The sequence below is a fragment of the Chenopodium quinoa genome, unplaced genomic scaffold (genome assembly GCF_001683475.1).
Source record: "Chenopodium quinoa cultivar QQ74 unplaced genomic scaffold, ASM168347v1, whole genome shotgun sequence".
Lineage (NCBI taxonomy): Eukaryota > Viridiplantae > Streptophyta > Magnoliopsida > Caryophyllales > Amaranthaceae > Chenopodium > Chenopodium quinoa.
The window spans coordinates 5,477,015-5,486,655 of record NW_018744626.1 but is presented as its reverse complement, the minus strand read 5'-3'; the positions used below and the strand labels follow the sequence as shown (position 1 = coordinate 5,486,655).

The 9,641-nt window shown below is 35.6% G+C and overlaps 1 protein-coding gene across 2 annotated transcripts; it reads left to right on the top strand.

Annotated features, from left to right (window-relative positions):
* The first annotated feature begins 2,406 nt into the window (after positions 1 to 2,406).
* LOC110700663 (U3 small nucleolar RNA-associated protein 18 homolog) lies at positions 2,407 to 5,135 on the top strand. Of its 2 annotated transcripts, none has more exons than XM_021878240.1 (2): positions 2,407 to 2,665; positions 3,182 to 5,135. In XM_021878240.1, the coding sequence occupies exon 2, from the start codon at positions 3,211 to 3,213 to the stop codon at positions 4,918 to 4,920; it is 1,710 nt and encodes a 569-aa protein (XP_021733932.1). In that variant the 5' UTR covers positions 2,407 to 2,665; positions 3,182 to 3,210; the 3' UTR covers positions 4,921 to 5,135. The 2 variants fall into 2 exon arrangements, with proteins under 2 accessions (XP_021733932.1, XP_021733931.1); XM_021878239.1 differs by having other exon boundaries at positions 2,408 to 2,665; positions 3,179 to 5,135.
* Positions 5,136 to 9,641: the final 4,506 nt, after the last annotated feature.

Genomic DNA, 9,641 nt, shown 5'->3' with positions numbered 1-9,641 from the left:
GGGGTCGACTCCGGCAGGGGGTCGGGGTGGGAAAGGGGAACGGGAAGAAGTGGGGGTTAGGTGGGGGGCATCGTGGGCGGCGGTCTGGCAGGGGAGGGGGGTTGGGGTTTTTTTCCTTTTTTTTTTTTTGAAATTTATAATTATTAGATTTTTTTTATATAATTAATCATATGATAATTCCTAATTAACTATTATTAGAAAAAAAATGACGAATCACATTCTGACACGTGTCACAATTAACCTTAATAACCGGTTACAACAAGTTTTGGCTCATTTAAAGTGGACACCCTCTAAAGATTGGATTATTCTGAGTTAATCGAAAGGTTGACTTATTTTAAGCGAACCGGACAAAGGTTGACTTATTCTTGAGAAATTTTCCAATCAAAATTTGAATCTAGTCACTTTCGATTAGGTTGGGTTTAGTTTGATCGAGTCAATTTTCGACACATCTAGTTTGGATAAAAAAAATAATTAGTACGAGTAATTTGCTTGTTTGAACAACTACTCCGTATTTGGCAATATTATAAATAATGACGTATCTTCCAAGAAATTATACACTTGATAAAACCGACTTATGAAGTTATGATTACTCAACACAATTTAAAAAATACATGACATGTTAGTACTTGTTCACTTAAACTAATTTTAAATAAATTGTTACTTATTTTTGTCATAGATATCGTTTTTTGTTTTTAGTTTTTATTCTTTTGAAAAATAAAAACAAAAAACAGGAAACAAGAAAAAAGTGTTTACTTTTTGGTGGTTAGTTTTCAAAATTATCGTGATTTTAATAAGTTTAAATAATTTTTCATTCATTATATGATATGTATCAGTGATTTTAAAAAACAAAAAACCAAAAAACTAAAAACAATAGCAATGACAAACAACTGATTATAACTTTTAATACTTAGGGCGGGTGATGTGAATTGATCCAAAGATATCTCAGATTTAAAAGGGAAGTTCTAAATACTTGATCTACTCTAATGATTGATAATTTCTAACTATCAATACTTTATAACTGTAAACATACTCCAAAGTGTTAAGAACTTCAAAAACAGAGTTACCACATTAGCAATTGAAATCAAATTCGTACACTTTAATTTAGGTCAAGAGAATAAATCTCTAAACCCAAATTGATTCAATCCAAATTGTCATAACCTACATAGAAATATTGATATAGTAATTGATCTTGGTAAACAAACCCAATACTCCCTCCGTGTTTTAATAAGTGTTACAGTTTGACTTATGACTTTAACTCGATTATTTTACTACTGTAATATATAAATGTTATTGTATTAGACATTCTTGGATTCGTCATAATGTATACTTTTATATTACTTGTATTGACATGCGTGTTTGGTCAAATCTATTAATGATTACTAAAACAGAAGTTGCTGACATTACTATTACCCACGTGTCGATTTCTCATTAAAATTTTTCCCGCCTAAATACAATGATGATGTTATTTTTTATTTTATTTTTTTTTCGGTTGTTGTTGTTGGGAAAGCTATCATGTTAAAAAAATTTGAAATTTAAATATTAGAAGCTTTTACATTACAACTAAAATCTACTATATCATAATTTTGATTAAAATAAAAAATTTTAAAATTTTAAAATTACAAAATATACAAATTTCTTATTTTTTCATAAAAATGTACAAATTAAAAACAGACTTTATATAAATCGTGCATCGCCGCACGGGTTCTAACCTACTTATAACACTAAACACGAAGGAAGTATATCCCAAATTCCCGACAAATTAAGTTAAACTAAGGGCCTGTTCCGATTGACTGAACTTAGCTGAACTGAACTGAACTGAGCTGAGCTAAACTGAGCTGAACTGAACTGAACTGAACTGAACTTATTAATTAGTGATTTTTAACTATGGATTAGTGATCTTTGATTATTTATTGATTATTTATTACTATACATATGTGTATATACAAATGTACATAATAATAATAATAATAATAATAATAATAATATTATTATTATTATTATTATTATTAATTATTATTATTATTATTATTTATTGATTATTATTAGTATTATTATTATTATTATTTATTGATGATTATTATTATTGTTATTATTACTATTACTATTATTATTATTATTTATTGATTATTATTATTAGTATTATTATTTCAATTATTATTGTTATTATTATTATTATTATTATTTATTACTTATTGATTATTATTATTGTTGTTGTGGTTGTTGTCGTCGTCGTCGTCGTTGTAATAAGAACTTAAAAGAATGAAATTTGGCTTTATATCATTAGCAATATCATTAAACGTAAATTAAGAGCTGAATTGAACTGAATTTCAACGGAAGAGAACAAACCCTAACTTTTAAAACTTTTAAAACAAATGACTCAATCACTCATCGCACAAATATAACCCGAACCAATTGAGTTTAACCTTTCCACTCCATTCAATCGATTGCACCAGCCACAACCCACAAGGTAGCTAACCTGCGAAAACCTTTCTGTTATTCACTTTCTCTCTCCGCCGCTCTTCTCTGCCTCTCTTCATTCGACGGCGGCGTTTCTCCCCTTTACCACTACCAATTAATTGATCTCCTTCTCTTCCCTTCTTCAGTATTGTAGTGCTCAGGCAACCACCAAAGCGACACCGTTTTCGCGTTCATTCCACCCTTTCAGGTATCTATATGCTTTCTAATTCTCCTCTTAGTTTTGAACTATGTTATACTCTATTCTGGTTTTTTATCAATTAAATTTTGTGGGTTTTGTGAAAGTGTGTTCTTTTTCTCAGGTTTAGCTGAAATGTATGTCAATAGTTTGGTGGGTTTAATTAGTTGATATTGAATTCTGAATTAGGATTCTATATGAAAAGCTGTCAATTACCATCTGTTTGATTGGGGGTTGATTTGTTATTGTATCTTTATTGGATTGGTATTCGGTTATAAATGTTCATATGCTTGAATTTGAGAATTGGGTTTTGCTATAAAAAATTGTGTTCTTTTGGGCAGAATTCTAGTAAAGAAGTTGCAAATTTTGTATATTGGAGAAGGGTCTTATTTCCTGAATCAATGGTATTATTAGGCTGTGAGCATGAATTTATATTAGGTTCTATGTTGATTATATGATTCTTTTCTTTAGATTGTGTTATTTTACTGGTGGTTAATGTTTGTGTTATTGATTTGGTTTGAGTAGCAGCTGAGATTTTACATTTAAGCGTAGTAGAGATGAGTTTGATTTCTCAAAATGCTGTTATTAAGAATAAAGGGAAGAAGAAGAGTAAGCGGATCGGTGATGAGGGTGAGGAGCCTTCCTTGTTGGAAGGCCGGGAGGAAAGTTTGGAGAAAGAGGGTTCTGATGTTGAAGCTGCTGTAACTCATAAGAAGAGAAAGAAGAGGAATGATGCAGAGGAAAAGAAAATGCTTGCTGAGGAAGAATTGGAAATGCAGAATTTGGGGAATTTTTTGTTTGGTTCTCTTCATTCTCCTGTTGAATTTGGAAAGGAAGATGAAGATGAAGACGAAAAAGGTGGGTTGGATGTGGATGACTCTGCGTTGTTTGTCTTGGACCGCTCTGGTAATAAAGATGTACTAGTTGATGGAGAAGATGGGGGTTATCAAGTGGGAGTTGTTGACGAAGATGGTGATAAGCAAAGGAAGCCTGCCTGGATGGATGATGAAGAGGAGACTGTTGTTAATATTTCGAAGGTTAATAGGCTTAGGAAGCTGAGGAAGGAAGAAGATGAGACTGTTATATCTGGTTCTGTGTATGTGTCAAGGTTGAGGGCTCACCATGCAAAGCTGAACCGTGGCACAGATTGGGCCAATCTTGATGCGAAGGTCAGAACATATGATTCTGATGAGGAATCTGAGGTAGAAAATGGGGCGGTTGTTGCTTCAGGGTATAAAAATGTTGATGATATTCTTAAAACTAATGCAGAGCTTGTGGTGAAGAGAGGAGGGAGGCTTTTGCCTGGAATCCTCGAATACTCAAGATTGGTAGATGCAAATGCAGAAGACCCTTCTAATGGCCCAATTAACTCAGTCCAGTTTCACAGAAATCATCAGCTACTCCTTGCTGCTGGATTAGACCGGAAGCTGAGGTTTTTTCAGATTGATGGCAAGAGGAATAAAATGATGGATTCTATCTTCATTGAAGATTGTCCTATTAGAAATGCATCTTTCTTACCTGATGGCTCTCAAGTTATTGTTTCTGGGAGAAGAAAGTTCTTTTACAGCGTCGACATATCCAAGGGAAATGTGGATAAGATTGGGCCACTGACTGGTAGAGAGGAAAAAAGCTTAGAAGTTTTTGAGGTTTCGCCTGATTCTCGTACTATAGCCTTTTTGGGAAATGAAGGTTACATCTTGTTGGTGTCAGCTAAAACAAAGGAACTGATTGGCACCCTTAAGATGAATGGCACAGCTCGCTCATTAGCCTTTACTGATGATGGGCAGCAGTTGTTGAGTTCCGGTGGTGATGGACATGTCTACCACTGGGATTTAAGAACGAGAACTTGTCTCCATAAGGGTGTGGATGAGGGCTCCATTAATGGCACTGCTCTTTGTACTGCACCAGTAGGGAATCTTTTTGCAGCTGGATCGTCAAGTGGAATAGTTAATGTTTACAACGGGGAGGAATTTTTGGGTGGCAAGAGAAAACCAGTCAAAACACTTGAGCATCTCAGAACCGAAGCAAGTTTCATGAAGTTCAACCATGATGCCCAGATATTAGCCATCTGTTCAACAATGCAGAAGAGCAGCCTAAAGCTGGTTCACATCCCTTCATTTACTGTCTTTTCTAATTGGCCTCCTGCAAACAAAACGCTACACTATCCAAGATGTTTGGATTTTAGCCCTGCTGGTGGTTTCATGGCTGCAGGGAATGCGGCGGGAAAGGTCCTGCTGTATAAGTTGCATCATTATCAACAAGCATAACTTGTTACTACTGTCTGGATGTACTACTATCATTTCCAGTTTTGCGTAAAGGTATAGCTTCTCTCTAGTTTTGAGATATAACAGAGAACTAACCAGTAAGATTTTGTATTAGTCTTTGAGACTATTGAGTGGCTGTTGTTAGAAATTCTTCTGTTGCCTATCACGAGCTCAAACAAATCAATCAAAAGTATTTCGAACTGTTATTTTCATTTCTATTTGTTTGTTTATCTCTGATAATAATACTTGATGATTTTTGGTCTATGGCATGCTAATAGTGAATTTAAGCTGCAGCTTGTGATTCTTTGTATTATTTAAATTTAAGCTTATGAGATTTTTGTAAGTTTAGTCTTTGAGACTTCTGAGTTGCTGTTTTTAGAAATTCTTTCTTTTATCAATGTATCATACTATCTATCATGAGCTCAAACTAAGTTTTGTCCATCAAAGGTATCTCGTTGCTTATACACATATAATACAGGGAATAAAACTTGGAGGTATCCACTACTTCATCGAAGGGCATTGTCAATGCCGAACTTTGACTATACTAGTTGTGCCATCGCGCGCGATAGTCCAATAAACTAATATTAAGTGTCGGTAATATAGTACCATAAGTGAATGTGTAATAATACTTATTGTTGTATTTATTGTTAAGGAGTAGAAGCGATTGTTATTGTTTTGTTAAATAAAGAGTAATTATAATTTGATGTTTGTGAAAAATGTAAGAATAATTAAGCACTTTGTAATTAAGTATAGAAATATTATTTATATTCTCTATAAGTATATTAATACTGTATAAAATTACCTCATCTTTTAAAAAATTACTCCCCCCTAAAGTATTTACTTATTCTAATAGAATTTATTAAACCCTAGAAATCATACAAAATTACCCACCTTTAAGTAGTTTTCTCACCCCCTAATTGTCATAATAGTTTGCCTACCTCTAAAAATCATATACAAATTACCCTAAAACAATTTGTTCACCCCCAAAGAATGTTCTCACTCCTAAAAATCATATTCAAATTACATTACTTTAAAAATAATTTGCTCACCTCTATATAGTTTGCTCATTCCTAAATAATTTGCTCACCCTTTTAAAATTGTATACATCAAGAAAGGCTATATCTTGTAAATAATGGACGAAGAAAATGGACATAGTCAAATAGAGTAAATATTGGACGAAGGAAATGGACATAATCAACTGGGATCTTGAACTCACATACCCAAAAGTGCCTTCAAATTCATTTGTTACGATGAGTCCATTGTCTTGGCAACCATTAGCAAGTCCCAAATCACATACTTCCTTTTTAAGAAGTTTTTTTTTTAGTTGATACGTTTTCTTTCTGGATAAGTTTTACACCTTACTTTTCAAATGTACCCACTTGTTTTATCATTCTCTCTCACTCTCTCCTCTCCTTAATATATGTGTATAAACGTGTCAACTAAATAGAAACGGAGGAAGTATCTTAATAGAAGCATATAAGACAAAGGTTGAAATTTTTTCTATGGAGGCGGATGCACTATGCTCCGTGCATCCGTTTTCTCTTTAAAAACGCGGAATGAACATTCCGTTGTTCAGTAAAGAACATACATTTGTTTTGTAAAGAACATATAGTTTTTTCATAAAGAACATCACATATAGTTGTATTGTAATGAACATATAGTTGTTTTATAAAGAACATATACCTATTTTGTAAAAAAAAACATCCAACTTCGTGTTCTTTATATATATCTAAAGAACATCCGTAATATTAATTAAAAACATGATAATTAGAGGTGATTAACTTCGGCCCGACCCGACCCGACCCGAAAATAGCGCGGGTTTAGACAAGCCTAAAAATGCATTTTTAGTTAAAAAATCCAAACTCGGCCCGAAAAAAGCCGAAAACCCAAATTAGAGCTGTATTGTAATGAACATATAGTTGTTTTATAAAGAACATATACCTATTTTGTAAAAAAAAACATCTAACTTCACGTTCTTTATATATAGAAAGAACTTCCGTAATATTAATTAAAAACATGATAATTAGAGGTGATCAACTTCGGCCCGACCCGACCCGATCCAGCCTGAAAATAGGGTGGGTTTAGACAAGCCTAAAAATGCATTTTTAGTTTAAAAAATCCAAACTCGGCCCGAAAAAAAGCCGAAAAGCCCACTACATTTTCCGGGTTTTTTGGACACGAGATATTATGTTAAAGCCCAGCCCGACCCGAATTTTTTATCACCTTTAATGATAATATAATGTAATGAACATTATTTTTATTCAACCACCATAATCTAAAGACAAAATTCAAAGAATATTTCAAAAATAAAAGTACATTATTATGACAATCAAAGAACATGAAGATAAAGAACATTATTTAACTGCACGTTATGTTCTTTACAATTTTATAACATGTTCTTTGCACTTTAACTGAATGTTCTTTACATTTCTATACAATGTTCTTTACAATTCTATAATATGTTCTTTTAACTTAAACTAAATATTCTTTATATTTCTATGCAATATTCTTTCCGCTTTTTTTTTGGAAGAGATGCACCATGTGGATCGTGCATCCGCCTGCACGAACCATGCATTGGACAAAGGTGACAAATTATAACTTTATCATACCGGCATAAACAAGTAGATGATTATTCATTTATCTCAAACAACATATTGGATAATGAGAGATGATTATGGCAACCAATCATCTCAGATTTGGAGTCCACAAAATATCTCAGCCTCATAGTTCTCTGTAAGCTATTATCAGCTTTGATGTCTCTATGAATAAATTCGCCTTTGACAGCCCTCATGAAGATACCAAGCTAAAATGTGGAAAACGAAGAGAGACATCATTTTAGAGAAAGGTAAGAAAAAGAAATTACTAGACATAGATCAAGAACAAAAACAAAAACAAACCATTCCAATTGACAAACAGGAGCCACACCCCATTGATATCCTCTATCAACAAAAATATGTTGATATAATGGCATTGTTGTAATATTTGGGAACTTTTTGCTGAATTCCACATGCTCACTGTTGGAATGCTGATGTGGACCCCGTTTCTCCAATTTTTTAATTAAATCTTGTAACGGGACATTGTTGACGGAGAGATTAACGCCATCACCTCCACTTTTTGTTGAGATCCCAGATGGATGAGGAGAGAGATTAGCAGGTTCGTGCTCGCTCTTGCAAGAGTGAACCCTGTATCATCGTCCCTGAAAAACTCAAATTGAAATACTAATTTTATTTTCGCTTCAAATCGCAACATTATGTAGCTGTAGACATAGATTGCAGGAGAGAGATAGTTCCAAATTTCGACATGGAAGTGTAGATCGACCCGGAATTTCAAGGTCAGAATTTATAGATGAAATTTTCTGTCCTTCATAACTAATGTAGTTTTGTTTTGAGTGTTTTTGTCCCTCGGGAGAGTTACAACACGAAGACTGATTCGGGGTGAGCTGTACCTGCAAAACAAACGGAGACACCAGTTAGGTGGTGCTCCGCCTCCGACGCACAAGTTAGAAACTTGAAAGGAGAAAAAGGTGCGGATATTTAGGTAGGGATCTGCTCGGATTCCAAGCTCAGGATGTCTCTATCAAAGAGTAAATGTGTAATAAATGATAAAACGTGCCCTCAAAAAGAGGGATATCTCCCTATTTGTAGGGTCTTTGGGATTTGTGCCCCTGATTAGGTCACTGTACCCTAATCAGTGGTGGGCTGCGCCGCTTTGCGGCTTTCTCGGGATTTGGGCCAGAAGACCGACTTTTTTCCCTTGTTTTCTGGAGTGACACGTGTCAAGCAGAGATTGGTCCACTTTGGGCCATCCTAAGACTGACACGTGTCATCCTCTGATTGGACCACGTGGCGGGGTAAAATTACCCTAAACATTTTCCCCTCACAGATGTGACGTGGCACGCCACGTGGCATCTGTGACACGTGTCACGCTCCGATTGGCGGTAATTTTTACCATTAAAGAGTAACTGTTCACCTTCCGGGTAAATTACGGAAATGCCCTCGTATTTACCCACTATATATAGCCGTTTACCCTCATAATTTTTGGTACGTTTACAAAAAAAATTTCTAGAGAGAACTTTTAGAGAGCAGAAGTCATCCGTTTGAGTCAGGCGCAAGCAAGAAAGCTCGTCCTCCAGAGACCCAGCCGGACCCGCCTAGTTTCGGATATCTCTTCAAAAGGTACCGTCTCTGCCTCTCTCAGCTCTTTTTCTTTTTTCACCGCCTGTACATATTTCTTGCAATAAATGGATGCATCACCTACACACACGGCACGACCTAGGTTAGAGTCCAGCCGGTCACCAGGGACGGTTGAGTCTAGGATTGGGAGTGCCGTCTCGGGGTGTTGGGACCACCCTTTGCCTCGGATTTCGACCAGTTACGTGTATGTGCAGGACACAATGGCTCGGACAATGCAGACGACGACTGATCCAAATTATAAGAGCGAAGGCTCAGGCGGCCAAACGCCTGAGGGAGAAACGTCCGGTCAGGGTGACTCGACGGCTCTGGAGAGGTTCCTCCGCGCGCCCCTTCAACCCCTGCTTACTCTTTTTGGAAGAGTGCGACCAAGGCGGCGACAAGGCCGTCTCTGCCCCCTTGGGTCAAAGTGAGGAGGAGACAGAGAGCAACAGCTCCGCCTCTACCTCTGAGAGTAGTGACGATTTACCCCCGCTTCCGAATAGCGAGGAGGAAGAAAGGAAAAAGTGGAACGAGAAGGATGATCCCTTCAAC